At 39.9% G+C, this 15,459-nt stretch overlaps 2 protein-coding genes across 3 annotated transcripts in view; one reads left to right on the top strand and one right to left on the bottom strand.

Moving 5' to 3' along the window:
- snd1.L (staphylococcal nuclease and tudor domain containing protein 1 L homeolog) overlaps positions 1-15,459 on the top strand; it is a 378,593-nt gene that overhangs the window by 282,002 nt on the left and 81,132 nt on the right.
- On the bottom strand, positions 1,446-5,225 carry lrrc4.L (leucine rich repeat containing 4 L homeolog). The gene has a single exon (XM_018252816.2). It carries the CDS (start codon positions 3,360-3,362, stop codon positions 1,446-1,448), a length of 1,917 nt encoding a protein of 638 aa, XP_018108305.1. The 5' UTR covers positions 3,363-5,225.

The raw sequence follows: 15,459 nt of genomic DNA, 5'->3' as shown, positions 1-15,459 counted from the left end.
CATGACAGTCATGCCCCTAATTTTTCTATTATGGACCAATTTCAGAAATGATTTATTCCCTGAACAAAATTCCTTCAGTAATTTACATATATATTGTGAGCCATGAAGCAAAATATGAGCTTAGATCATGTCAGCTGGGGAGGGGGGGGGGGAGATTACCTGCTTTATCGCACACAAAATGATTCAGTTCAAATTGTACCTTACCCTGCTGTTGGGGCCTTCTGCCCATATATCACATGCCCATGATGGCAACAGACTCACTTATTTATAACATTTTAGTTGTGAAGTTAATATTACAGACAGCTGCCGACTGACCAACAATGTGTGTTCATTATGTGTTTTCTCTAAAGGCTTTTGTTTTCCCCACAAACATTAAACAGTCCGCTGTCAGAGAGGTGTTTCCACCTTGCTTGTTAACAGAACAGATCTATCGCCTTATTTTATTGCTAAAAAAGCCAAACTAGAAGCAAATCTCCATAAGCTTTACTGTGTAGTTATTTTGTATGCAAGAAAATCTGTTACATTTCATAATACCTTCAATACCAGAACTGTTCTGCAATGCATTACACTTAATTTGTGGGGCTTTATGACAATGAAAGGGTTACAAGCAAAGTGATTATGAGATTTTTACATAAATTCTGCACGGTCAATATTCCTGCCATGAGACTGTTTTGTTTTCATTGATATTTCTGTAAACTAATCTGGAACACACAAGGTTAATTAGATCTGCAGGAGTTTGGTGCAGAGTGGAAAGATGCGCCAGCTCTTTGCAACACCCTCTCTGCTATTCCTTCTTTCTATCTTTGGCATACATCTGTATATCTGTAATTTGCTATACAGCTCTCTCTAGCCAGCAATCAGGTTGCACTGAACCGCCATTAATCCTAGGGTAAGTGTAGGAATGCTATAGCAAAAATCTTATCACAAATGTTCTTCCTCTTCAAGTCTCCAAAAAAGAATCCTTTATTGCATGTATTTAATTTTAACATTTGGCACAGTACAAATTTGTGGTGCTTTTTTACCTTTTTATAAGATAAACCTGCAAAGATTGATCTGGGAGTCTTAACAAAAGAATGTTCCTTAGAAACCGGGGTGCTGCTGTTGTACACAAGCAGCATCTTTTGAAAAATAGCAGATTGCACTCGTGGACTTCTATTCAGGTTTTTTTTTTTTGCTTTCTGATTAAACAGAACTAAATCATTTTCTATTCATAATGGCACATAAACATCATCTCTGATTTTTTCTCTCTCTCTATATTCTGTTATACCATCACTTAAATAGAACTTACAAGTTAGAAAATAGTTTTAAATTTTAATATAATCTTTTTCTGTCATCAGCCCATAGATTTAATATATAAGCATTTACAAGAAAACAAAAAAGTCTCTCTCTCTTTCTGTACAAAAGTTTTTTTTGTGCATTCTATTGCATTATAATTTGAAAAAAAGTCATATTTGAGTTTCCTGTACCTTGTCTTTTGTGTGGGTCTGAATTATATAAGGTTCAGATATGGTAGTTATTGTGGAGTGTAAAGAATTACCGATACTGTTAGCCGTCCAATGGGCCCCATGGTGTGCTGGCTTGTAGGTGTTGTAGTTCATATGATCGTGAATGGTGGGCAGCACAACTGCCCCCTCACCTGTGGGACTCCCACTGGGGATGTCCTCATCCACTTGGATTATCTCAACAGTCCGCGCAGCTGCCACAGTGCTCCTTTGCTGGTGCCGCTTGCGTAGCTTGTAGAACACAATAAGCATAGCGGCCGCTAACAGTGTGACTGCCACAAAGCAACCAATGATGATTTTGGTGGTCTTCATCACCTCGTCAAGGCTAGTTTGCATTTTGTCTCCAGCATCTAAAGTTGGTACCGCCACCTGCTTGGGCATTTTAGTGGTCTGAATTAGTACAGTGGTGGTAGTTGTATATGCAGGTTTGTACCCTGTAGATGTGGTTGGCACCGGCTTGAATATCATAGAGATGTCTTCAGGAGCCACCTCTGTTGTCTCCACAGTGACAGTTGTGAAGAAACTATAGTTGGAAGTGTTAAGCTCTGCCGTGCTGACGTTGAGATAAGCTGAAGCATTCGAGTTTCCCGCCACATTTGTTACCATGCATGTGTAGACACCAGTGTCAGTGAGAAGGACCTGTGAGAAGTTTAACGTCCCATCGTTGAGGATGGTGATTCGCGGATGATTGGAAGCGTGGGTCAACACAGTTCCATTAGGCAGTAGCCACCTAACAGAGGACATGGCAGAAGTTCTACACTTGAGCTCTGCCATTCTCCCCTCAGAAATGTTTAAATCCCTAGGAGCATCCATTATAAAAGGGGCTGAGCACTGAAACATTGAATTGTCCACCTCCACCACATACTTCCCCCTCATGTGCGGCGGGGAATGGCAACGACCACAGCATGTGGAATTGGTGGGAATATACTCTCTCAGCCACCAGGAAAGCCAAAGAACATCACAGTCGCAGTCCCATGGATTATGGTGCAAGTGTAATTCCACTAAATATTTTAGAGGGGTAAAAAGGTCATGTGGCAGGGAGGTCACATTGTTGTGAGCCAAATTCAATTCAACCAAGGATGTCAAATCATCAAAAGCATTGCGCTCTATGGTGTTGATCTGTGAGTTCATAATCCACAATTTTTTTAGTGATCTCAAACCGTGAAAAGATCCTGGTTTTATATCAGGAAAGTTGTTTCCAGAAATTTCTAGTTCCTCAAGTCCCACCAATGGTGTAAGGTTTGGCATGTCTCTGATATTACACATCCCAAGGTTAAGATACTTCAGATTATACAATCCTTCAAAAGCCCCCTCAGAAATATACTCCAGTTTTTTTAACTCTCCAAGGTCCAGGCGCATCAAAGATGGTACCCGATTGAAGGCATAAGATGGAATACTTTCAATAGGATTATTCCTGAGCCACAATTCTCTCAGTTTGGAAAGGTACTCAAATGCCCCACTGGGAATTACAGTCAACCAGTTGTCAAACAATTCCAGAGTGTTGAGGCTGGCCAAACCATTAAAAGCCCCAACCTCTATCTGACGTATAGAGTTCCTGCCAAGTTGTAGCACTTCCAAATGATGAAGGTGACGGAACGTGTCAGCCTGAATCATCTGTATGTTGTTCTCCATGAGATTGAGAGACCGAGTGTTTGATGGGATACCTTGGGGTACTTCAGAGAGGCCACGACGTGTGCATACAACCTTGCTGAACTGGTTACTGCAGGAACAGACAGATGGGCAACTTTGAGGCCCAGAGTATGCTGCACAGGAGATCCACATATGCACCATGAGGTAGATTGCAGAGAATAGGACAGCCTTCCACGTATGGTGCACAGTTACCAGCCACAAGAAATTCATGATGTGGCACGTTCATAATTCACCATCGTCTGGGATTTGACATGGAAACGGGAACTTGGCCCTACCCAGGCTTCAGGAGGTTGCAAATTCCCTTTTCCATCTAAAAACTTGCGAGTGTAAGGGTGAAATATTGGAGTAAGAACAGAAGGAAATATGTGGGGGGTTTTTAAAGGAGATGACTAGAGAATTAAAATGCATGAATTTGAATAAAACTCTGTATAAAGTATCTATGGAAACAAAATTGTATCCGAATCCTTAAGCCAGTTTCTCTCATCCAATGCAACAGCCAGCTTATGGAACAGTCCTTCCATGGATTCCTTAGTTTTCATTAGTATAGGAAAGAAAGCTATAGGGACTTTTGGGGGAGGAGGATATGGGGTGGGGGGCGTTGAAAGACAAAATGGCTCCTTTTAGTAAACCCAAATTCAAAAATTGTATAGCAAAATTAAGGTATATATAAAAATGGGGTGAGGCCCACTTGGCTATGCAGGTGCATCATTTTGCTTCTCCCCTGGGGCTAGTGCCTTTTTCAGTAGAAATATTTGCCCTTGGATTCCACTGCTGGCAGAAGCCGGAAGAATATCCATTTCTGAAGGGAGATGGAAAATCTATGTAGGTTTCATAGAAGTGGATTACAAATGATTTGAATGCTCCTTATACTCCTTGAATGTATCGTGCGTGTTCCATGCAGTTTGCCAATTTTCTTTGGGTATCTCTGCGATCCCCAGGCTGTCTGCAGAATTCTGATTTGTACAAAGAGAAAGGCAGTAAGCACATTGCAGGCATTGAGTGCTATCCCCCCCTCTCTCTCCGTGCTGGCTTCGCTCTCTCTCTCTTTTTATAGCTGGCTTTGCTTTCCAAGCTACGGATGCAGATGCTGCAGCCTACCTCTTGCACACTTAGCAATAATCCGCCAATATCTCCAAGGAGTGAGCGGAGGTCTTGTAGAAACTAAGCTGGAGGTGAAACCACACAAACACAGATACACACACCTTAGTGCTGAGCCCTTGATTTGAGACGGGTCTGTAGAAGGGACAGTCTTTTACAGCCGTTCATCTCCTGCCTCATGGAAGTCCCATTGTAGAGCCTTTTCTTGTGAGGTAGTGAGTTGTGGGTTTCTCCTAGTCTTGCTTTTAATGTCTCGTCTGGTGTTTTTAGCAGCAGCAGAACAGGCAGCAGCGAAGGGAACGATATCAGAGCCCCGTAGCATCTTCCTCTTTTAATGGTCCTCCTCTCTCCCTTTTTGCTTGGTGTTGTAAGCAGCAGCCAACCAGCCAGGCTGCTCTCTCATCCTTTCGTCCTTCAGTCAGAACGTGGATGTACTGCTGACGCATACTGTTCTGAGCTGAACATTAGCGTGATGCAGTGCTCCTATGTATTCACACAGCCCCCTCCTACCCCTCCTTTTCTTTCCCTCTAGGGGTTAATGTTCAAAGCTTCCAGCTAACTTGCATTGGCTGTTTCACATTCCCTTCCCCCTGTATCTTTTCTCCCAGTATATCTGGCAAAGGAGTTATTAATGCAGAACAGGCTGCAGTGAGTTTTAAGAGTCCACAGCTTGGAGAGAGCGATTATTTTTCTGGTTCCCTTTCAATGAATTCAGTTAATGATGCCTATCGAGTGCTGTGCATTTTTGCCTTCTTCTCTGTCTCTCTGTGTTCCATCCTTGACTTAGCCTGCGCTGGGAAAAATGCAGAAATGAGATTTCAGCTGCCAGGGGCAGGAAAGATCTGATTGGCTCTTCTTCTGCCAGTGCAGCGTCATCAACGCCAATTGCTGACTTTGCTTCCCTTTGACGGCAGGGGTAATTTGCACCCCCTATCATCCTCTTCCTTACTTCAGCCCTACTGCCCCTCTATCAGCACTCTGCACTCACGCCCCCAAGTTGTGAGCAAAATTCGGAAGCAGCCCAGAGATGCAGAAGTGGTGTTTGGTGGTGAATGTAGGAGTGAGAGAGTTGTTTCAAGAAAACAGCAGCAAATGCATGGCAACGCTAGCGCAACATCTCGTAAACTCCTTTCACTCCCAATTTTTAACACTCCACTTGCAGCAGAAGTGAGTAGATGGCATATTCTCTGTTGGAGAGTCTGGCAGAAACAAAAGACTTAAGTGGGGGCTTGAAATCCATGGTTGAACCTTTTCCCCTGCACCCTTATATCACACCTCCCTGGTAAATCAGAATGGTTCATTGCTTTGCAGTAAGCTTTTATTAGCTGTATGCTTTTGTATATTGCTGTCTCCCCCTATGTGTGCCTGTAAGGAAATGCCTGTATACCATTTGCTGGTGTCAGGTGAATTTACAGAATGAAACAGAGCCGCTATCATTCAGCTGCTTAACTGGCTCCGATTCTAGAGATGGCTCAAGGAATGTACACTGCAGTCCCTCACACAGTGCCCGATCTCCACCAAACAGGTATGTTTCCTTGTTTTCCTGCTGGGCACAGAGTTGAGGCTTAGAAGTGTAGCAAACAGTAGTACAGCATGGCAGGTGCTGGGATCCCATTGGAATGCTATTTGCAGAGATTTATCATCCAAGCAATTTTCTTTCTCTGCCTGCAGTAATTCTTTGATACATTTGTGCACAGACCAAATGGTGCTGCATTACAGCTCAGTGAAGCGCAAGTGATCTTTGGCAGTCAGTTTAGATGTGTATTCCACTTTTGAAACTTTTCTTATGGAATGTATTCACACAAGCTACTGCAGGTAAGAAATGGTTCTTTAAAAAGGCTTTCTATTTACAATACAATATTCTATGAAGTCAATGCTGCCCAATATTGATCCCTTTTAGTTGTTGAACTATAACTCCCAGCATGACCAGTAAATCACTTGGTTAGTACGAGGTTCATAAAAATGGCTTAGCTACTTAAGGTGCACCTTTAAAACAAAGATTGCTTTAAATCTTCAAAGGGTAACCACACTTAAATAATAGAGTGCCGCTTGCTTTTTCTGCAAAAATTGTGCTGCTTGATCATCTCTTAAAGTTACAATAACAGTAAAATATAAGTAGTTTGTAAGTTAGAGAACATTGTAAAAAGTAAAATACAGAGATTCAGTAGCTGAGCAGTAGTAGTTTCTCATTACATTTTAATACCATGCCAAGATACTTATAAAGTTTGGAAACATAAGTGGGTGTGTCAAATTGCAAGAAAAAACAAATCTAGCCGATATATAAATGTCCGTTTCATGATTGCTTTGCTTATGTAGTCCAGAGCATGTTTGCACATTGCAGTATTTGTGTCGTTTTTGTTATGCACATTAATGTGAGCCATATTTCTTGTATTTACTAAGATTCTCTTCTTACAGACATAAAGCAGAACCCCTGGTGGCCACTAATATATGGCACAGTTATTTTACTTTTGCCATCTAAGACCTAATGCCTTGACTGAGGCAAGCAAAATGGCAGCTCCCATAAGGGATTGACAAACTGCTTAAATCTATTTAGAGATGAGAAATATTTTCTTTATATTGTTTCTTTTAGCCTTTTGAAAATATACATAGGGGTAATAGATGAGACGAATAAGATTATTTAACATATTTTAACCACAGTTAGTCTTGAGCATGGAAAAAAAGTTCCTGGTTGCTAGAGCAGGATGCTGTGTGTTATGTACCAAGTGACATTCAACATCTTAAAGGTTGAGATTTTGATCTACATTTTCAGATCAGCAAATGTGTGGCTATTAAAATAGCACTAACATAAAAGTCTCATTAACCATGTGTTTCTGGGATTTGGAGCCCCAGATTACGACTGTGGTGCAGCAGATTCAAGGTTGTCGCTAGGTTCTGTATTAAATTCAATCAGAAAATGAGAATTTTCTTGTGCTAAAAAGTCAAAAAGGAAATTATCAACTGAATGTAACCAAGTAAGTATATCCTATAGGTAGGATCAACCCTGGTGCAAACCGAGTATGAAAGGTCCATCATTAACCTATGTTGTACCATGGTACTGCAGAAGAGGCAAGCTAGTATTCTGGCTTGCTCTGATCATGTTAGCTGCAATCAGATTGCTTTAACTTCAGCTAGCAGCAGCCATATTTAGTTCTAGCGTGGAAAAAAGGCAATCATAATACGTACAATGCTGGAGGCATGTTTTGGAAATGAAAAGGTGTTAAAAGCTATTTAATAATAGCAGTATGTTGTAAGGTTCCAGGCTCATTCAGCAACATATGGTGGGAGCAACAATGAAATCGTTGCTATATGAATGCTTTCCTGAAGATCAGCATTAACTCTTCCATACAGAGGCATCTGCAGCATTGTCATGTTTCAGCCAGTTTATGTTCGTCTGTAAATTGCAATTTAAACTTCATCTTAACCAAGGATTCTCCTTTGCGTACAGGGGTAAGGTTTTTTTGGAAAGACAGAAAAAAACAGGCCATCTGCCTTGGTTGGAAAACATACAATAATTATACTTTATTATGCAACAGTTGATATTTTTAGTTTGTACAGCAGGGATTACCAACCTGCAGTCATTTAGCTCTTGACAAACTGCAACTCCCAACATCCCACCAGGAGCCCGTGGCCATTCTTTTTTCTGACTTGAGCCCCGTTTGTGTAGGACATCATGGTGTGTGTGTGCCAGGCTTCTTGATAAGGGAATAGCCATACCAGTCATCCTGCCATTTTATATCAGTTTCTATATTCCGCGAGTAACTCAAGCTTCCAATACAACCCCTTCTCATGTTGCAGTAGAGACTCGAGCTGATTTTGTCATGATGCAGTATTATAGATTTAGGATAGACCTAGTTATAGTTTTTTCTCCCTTTTATTGCCTTGTCAATTTGCTACATTTGCTTTCACTACCTGTTTTTTTTATTTATATTGCATATACAGTTGCTTGTAAAATAAAAGCTAATTAAAGCAATAGGTTCAAATAAGCAATGATTGCCGTATGCAGTCTAGTGTGGCCAGCCAGTTTAACACTTTATCTTCCTATGCACTATTGCAATTATCCAGAATGCTGTGTGACATCTATGTTGAATGCTTTAGGTGAGGGAGGTAACATGGCTGTGCCCAATTGAATGTCTAGTTTTCCCTTTTATAGTAACTGTTTAGAAAAGAAATTCTGTCACTTAGGCTTTGTGTGCAGTTTTATCGCATTTTGTCATTTATTAGGTCTTTTTACAGATGATTAGTAATTGTCATATACTGTAGCCTTCATAATGTGCAGTAGCCAAATAAATCCCAACCTGCATAACCTATTCATGTGACATGATCTCCCTTTTACTGGGGGCTCTACTGTCGATATCCCATGCGCATGGACCAAACCGTTATCATGGTCTGAGAAAGCAGAGAGAATATATCCATGAGGAGGTAAGGGGTACATCTTGGTTCAATGTTAATTAGCCTCAAAGTTCATAGAGTAGACCTATAAACCTGTGGCCACATTAATTGTAACTATATTAAGTTATCATTTCACAAGGAGCAAATAAGACTAATAGGTTTTATCTTCTCTCTAAACCACCTAACCTTTCACATTTCTAGTCTTTGGAGTGGATTTATGTGGCTGATGGTCACCTTGTCTCCAGGTTAAGGGTCTTTTATGATTAATGCCTTTTGAACAGTTCATTGATGCATTTCCGCATTGCATGCTCCAATGTTTAGTGTATTCCATTAGTTGTACCCTGAAGCCCTAACCTGCTGGTACAAATCTAAAGGAAGACAAATATTTACTTGATACACATTTATTCCCCAGATAGCACTGTAGAGTTGGCTGATGCATCCTGAACCTCAAGGACATCATACAACCAAATCTCTAGGTTTCCTTATTTGTGTGCTTGCCAAAGTTTTGCGCTGGTCACTGTAACCTCATGTACAAGCTATTTAGTTATATCGTGCCTTTAAAATAATTATTTTGTGAAATTGCTATCTCTCGGTAATTCAGATTTACAGCAAATTGTTTCTGATGGATTGTTTACTTTATATGTGTACCACACAAGCTATGAACTTTCCCTTCACCGGCACTTTATTGCTACAATGTCATGATATAACATGAGGACTTGAGGCTGAAATTACTTCTGATCATGGAAGCATGAATTATAATTTACAAACCATTAGCAGATGATTAACTGCAGTAACTTTACGGTCTATTCTACAATTAGTCTCCTTATTGCTCCTATGGTTACAGGACCTGTGCATAGGTCACTGACATTTATAAAATCTGCAAGGATTTGGCGTGCAAGCTTGAGTGCACATTAAAATGTTCATATGGAAAGCCTCAAAGACCTCTTTCAGCATTTGCTAGGCAGTGCAATAAAAATCTTTTTCTTTATTCATCAACGAAAGTCACGAAACTGCCCAAGAGCTGCATAAAAAAGCTAATTAGAAAAACAAAAATAGGCCCAGTTGCTTGCACTGCTGACTCCCAAAGCATAACATCTTTCTACAACTTAGCCGACGACCGAAACAACCTTATAGCAAACAAAGTATAATAAAAGGTAAATTTAGGGTTAATGTTTTATTAAATTCAACATGGACAAAACTCATCCTTTTCAGTCTACACACTCATTTATGCAGTACATTATCCATATTTATATAGCTTCTACTTCCCTTAAAGAACTAAACCATAAAAATAATTATGGCTAAAAATACCACATATATATACTGAATTTATTGCACCAGCGTAAAGTTTCAGCTTCTCAATAGCAGCAATGATTCAGGACTTCAAACTTGTCACAGGGGGTCACCATCTTGGAAAGTGTCTGCAACACTCACATGCTCAGTGGTCTCTGAGCAGCTGTTGAGAAGCTAAGATTAGGGATTGTCCCAAATTATCAAGCAGAAAATTAGGTTGACTTTTAATATTATCTGATGCTACAGGGCTGATTATTAAATTCTGATGCTAATTGCACTAGTTTCTGTGCTGCCATTTACCAATAATATGTATTAATTACTAATCAGCCTTATATTTTGACAGTTATTGTATATGTTGACTGTATATTTTTTTTTTTACTAAGCTCAGTAAGTGACCGCAGCACAGAGCATGTGCAGTGAATCAGCAGAAAAGAAGATGGGGAGCTACTGGGGCATCTTTGGAGATACAGATCTTTACTATTAAAGGGTTGTGGTTGCCTGGGACTGGTACAGAAGCCCAAAGCATAATGTACAAAATTTCTAACCTACTTCTTTATTTAAGCTTTAGTTCTCCTTTAACCTCAAAATCCAATCTCCATTCTAGCTCTAATTACAAAAAATAGGGATGTGTCCTGTATTAATCCATATGGCAAATTATACAAATCATATTGTACATTTAAAAGATAAGCCAAAAGGCATTGTAGTTTAGATGGCAAAATAGCATTTAGTGGGTATTAATTGCCCACACTTTATATTGGAGAAAACATTTTTCAAAATCATGATTATTTCTATGGTGTTATATAGTTTTTTTATGCCTGAAGCAAGCTTACATTTGTCTATCATTAATCTTCAGTATAATCATGAGAAAGTGATTTCCAATGCCTTACTCCAGAGTCCATTATGTCCCAGATTGGATGGAATCATGGAAGAGTGAATTTCACAGACATTCCTAAAAACATGGCAGCTTGCAATTGGAATGCTCCTCTGCTCTCCACATGTTTCAGTATTGGCTTGTACATCTTCCTTTCCATCTCATTGCCCCTTGTAGAAGAGGAGACATAATTCTACAATACAGAAAGCATGCTTACATGCTTTTGTGGAAGCCAGTACTTAGCCTGTGAAATTATTAGACAGCACTGACAAAAATATCTTAGGCTAAGATGCTCAACTTTCAAGAATCAATCTTAATAGCAAATACATTTATAATCAAAATTTGGCTCTTAAAAATATGGGATCTTGGTTAGGGCAACATGTAATCAATACAAGTTCCAGTAACTATTACAATTTAGCAGCAGCTCAACTTTCATTTGCCCAATAGGGGTTTTGATCTCACCCTAAGAACAAAATGCATACCAACTAATAATGGTCAGCCTGTCTTTGTTTTCTTGCCAGATTTTATCTTGAGACTGTACATGCAACAGAATATCACATCTGTCACTGTGGGGCCTTCTCAATTTTATAAAAATGACAGTCAGATATGGCTTGCCTTTTCCTCTCAGCTCAACTTTACAGCCCATTCTTCCAGAGAACAGCAAACATTTGTCCTAAAAGGATTTTTTTCTCTTTTGCAAATCCATTAGAGCTTTGGGTTTAGTCCAGATTAGAGGATTAGCAGATCTGGATTTTGCATGATTGTCCCTGTTGAGCTGGTTAGTGTAAGTATGCTAATAGCAAATTCAGGAAAGTAGGAGTTTGCTCGCTCTCCTGCCAGAGACAATATGCCAGCTTTCCCTGTGTCTTTATCTGCACTTGATTGCATGCTACCCATAGCTCTGACAAATGGCGAAAGTGCAAAGTCATCTGATATGGGGTTTGTACTTTACAGGTAACAAATTCAACCTTTAAATTGATATATTCACCAAATCAGTATTTGAAGTTTTGTTATGTTCATTGCTGATTTTTTTTTTTCTTGTCTGCCTTCATGCCACAATGGTTTCATGTAGGATGGGTCAGTGATGGGGGAAGGCAAAGCATGGAACGGGGTAGATAGTGGGCAGGTTGGGCCTGCAGGAGAGCTGTGCACTATGAAGATCAGACTTGGCAGCTGAAAAGTAAGTGCAGTTAAGGAAAACTTCACAAAATTAGAGGAGAATTACAAATTTATGAGCAATTGCATAAATTGTAACTGTGTAATGCCATTGCTGCTCCTAGCGATTGTTTACTGGCTAGGCTGGGGAATTATTGGCTGGGTGGCAACCCTCCACACTGGAGGTGTGGTCTAATAGAGCCCACACTCTAGGGGAAATTCTTTTGGGCAGAAAAAAAAATAAATAATGAATGAGTGGCTGGTTGAGCCAGTGTGGCCGGCATAGCACTCACTAGGAGCATTTACTGCCCAAAATAATATAAATGTCACTGGTTGCTCTGGTCTGGCTAGACTTGTTTTGATTTGCAAATATACTACAGCCATGAGCTGAAGAATCTGGGTGCTTTCTCAGTCACGCAAGAGCGTTAGTACTATTACTTAAAAGCCAATCAGCTGCTAGGCAGAACTGTGACTGGCTGCCTATATTATATTGTTTTTCTGTACGTGGATCATTGGGACACAACCAGAACTCATTTTTAATAGACAAGATCCATAAAGGATGTGGAAGGTGCTTTAGCAAAAGTATCATTTTTAGAGGTAACATTCCTATAAAAACCCCAAATTAAAATCAGGCACCATTTCTTATTCTCCCCTTGCATAATAAGCTTTCCATTCAGCATGCATGCCATGAGCTGATAATTCTTCGTATTGCTACCGTTTAGCCTCCCCAAAAAAAAAAAAAATCACCTCTGCCTTTGAGGACAGAATTTCTAATGCTGAACTCTCTCTCCTTTTCATAAGACTCCAGTGTATAATTGTGGGCTGTGCCGGATCATTTCTACGTTTTCCTTCTATCCTCATTACTTTAGCTCCGTAACAGATTTGGGTCATTTGCTTCCCCTGTGCTATCATCGCAGGAAGGCTCTGATTAATCTTTAGCACAGCTAACATGGTCCTTTTTAGGTAAAAAAACGAATTTACTACTGACAGCAGAAAACTTAAATGCAAGGACAAGGGGCCTGGGTGGGCTGCCATAGAATCTGCTTATAATAAGGTTGCCACTGTAACGTTTTTGTCTGATACTGGCACAGTACATCAATTCGGCTGTACTTAAAGGCTAAACACCCTATGCCGCTGTATGTGTGTTGTAATTGTCATAAATGGCACATTTGTGACTTTCTGCACACCGTCTTTTATATACCGGCATATTTCTGGCAATGGAAAAAAAACAATAGCCTAAGTAGTGAAGATCTGTGCCTACAAATATGCTCCCAGTAGCTTTCCATAATCTCTTCTGCAGATTCAAAGTACATAAGCTTAGGCAATGGCTCGCAATATGAAGTATATATGTAATATAAAATTCATCATACAAGTGTTATTAGTAAGTCAGATTCACCTTACATTACAGCCTAGAAACCAGTGCATTCTGCATCAGAAATAATGATCAGCTCTGTAACATCAGCTACTATGAGAGATGTAACCTTGCTTTCAGTGGATGTTTCAATGACCCCAAAGCTTAGCTTCTCAGAAACAGCCGAGAGAACAGTAAGCATGTGCAGCAACATTTTATAGGGCTGCTCTGGGTTGGCAGAACAGCGTTTCTAACCACAGCCAATCTTTTCTAGCCAATCCTTTTAGGCTTTACTTCTCCTTTAAGTTAGATATATAATAACTCAACTGAAGCCCATCTATATATGGGAGGCTTGCTTCAGGGTTCAAAGATCTGTCTGTATAATGTATTTCCATGCACAGTACATTAAAATAATGCGTGTTAAATTATTCTGGATTCGAGTGAGGTAACCTTGCATATCTCTCAATTTGTTAGTTTGATATGGCAAAGCTTTAGTGGGCTTGTTGCTAATTTCATAATACAACTACTTGCTTTAGATCTTTTTCATCTAAGCCAAACCTTCTTGAAATGAGCTTATGTATGTTGAATGTAACTGTCACAGAGATGTACTTTGTAAGTAAACACTACACACAGGCAGTTAACAGAGCCCCCTGTTGCTCAGCATGCTCTTCTGATGCTAAATGCTTTCACTTTAGATGTACAACTCTGATTAATTCATTTTCATGTGCAGATATGGGGGCACACGCCATTTGTGCTGCAGGACAGGCATATAAGATCCAATTGCTTTGTCATATGAGTCTGGTGGTGAGCCACTTAAGGTGGCCATAGACGTAACAATTAATTTCCAAGAAAGATTTTGTTTCAATACACACGTAAAGAGCTGAAGCGTCATATATACAGGTAGAAATAATAGAATTCTATCTGTATTTGACGATTCAGCACTAAATGTTGGGCGATGTTCCGGTGCCTTCAAAGGGGCCCAATCCAAATTTTCCACCTGGGCCGATCCAGGACCCAACCGTTATCCAAGTCTTCTGCAGATATCAGTCGGCTCGTCTCCCGCCATACACGCACCGAATATTGTACAATACTAGTTTCTTTCAATAATATCTGTGCGACTATGGCCAACTTTAATCTGTCGACCATCTTAACCCCTGCAGCCTGTAAAGATGTGAAGACTTTCTGTTAAAATTGTTTGTTCGATTGCACATTTATTTTCCCAAATCAGAAACATTTATTTATATTGTGCAATACAATGTTATGTGCCATATCTTTCTTCCAGGTGTGTAAAAATGAAAAGACTAGTCAGGGGAAGAGGTTGGCATTATTCTGCTACTGACTATTTGCAAATCATTTATGCAGCTGCAGAAAACACTCCAAAATGCATTCAACTATTTATCTGCTTAATGGAAAAGCCTTATTGATATTTATGTTGATAATAGATGGTTCACATCTATTTTCAAAATGGAAATATTGAGAAATGGCCATGCATTTTAAATGGAATGCACAAAAAAATGTTTAAAGTCTTACGCGCCAAGTACAGACGAGTGGGCCCGGCTGCAACCAATGCGCAGTTTTGTGTTGACAACAGTATATCATGGTAAGAGGTTTCACATTAGGCTTATGGTAAAAGACCAATTCTGAATCTACTTTAACATAGCAGTAAAAGGTTAAGGGGGGCTCAACAGCTGTGTACATATTTAGATGCTCAGGGAACAAGACTGTTGTAGTCTATCATTTGTGTCTCAGCTACTTTATATACAGAGCTACATGGAGTCTATGGTTTTGTTCATCCAATAACCTTATTCCAGATGCATCTAATTGAACAGTCTCCCACTTGGGCACGCCAACATCTGCTGAGGCACCGGGTGGCTAGACTGTGTCACTAGATTCTTTTGAGGACTGTAGACCACGATTTTTTTCCTATGCAATGGAGCCGAATGTCTCTTTAGTAACTGGCTGTCTTTCTCTAATACAACATTTATCCATTCTAGTCCCTGGCACCTAGGGAAAGCATGTCCTGCTTCAGTAGAGTAATTAATATTCATCACAGATATCTGCAGAAGCCGGTTTCTTGTGCAGGATACTGGCACTTTGCATTGCTACTGCGGCAAGCCAATACTAGAATACAGCTTTCATATAACAATACATGC

The sequence above is a fragment of the Xenopus laevis genome, chromosome 3L (genome assembly GCF_017654675.1).
Source record: "Xenopus laevis strain J_2021 chromosome 3L, Xenopus_laevis_v10.1, whole genome shotgun sequence".
Lineage (NCBI taxonomy): Eukaryota > Metazoa > Chordata > Amphibia > Anura > Pipidae > Xenopus > Xenopus laevis.
The sequence above is the reverse complement of the archived record's forward strand: the minus strand, read 5'-3'. Positions and strand labels throughout refer to the sequence as shown.

What these genes read in the sequence shown, in the direction of transcription:
- lrrc4.L (XM_018252816.2), bottom strand. Translation starts at nt 3,362, where the DNA reads ATGAATTTCTTGTGGCTGGTAACTGTGCACCATACGTGGAAGGCTGTC.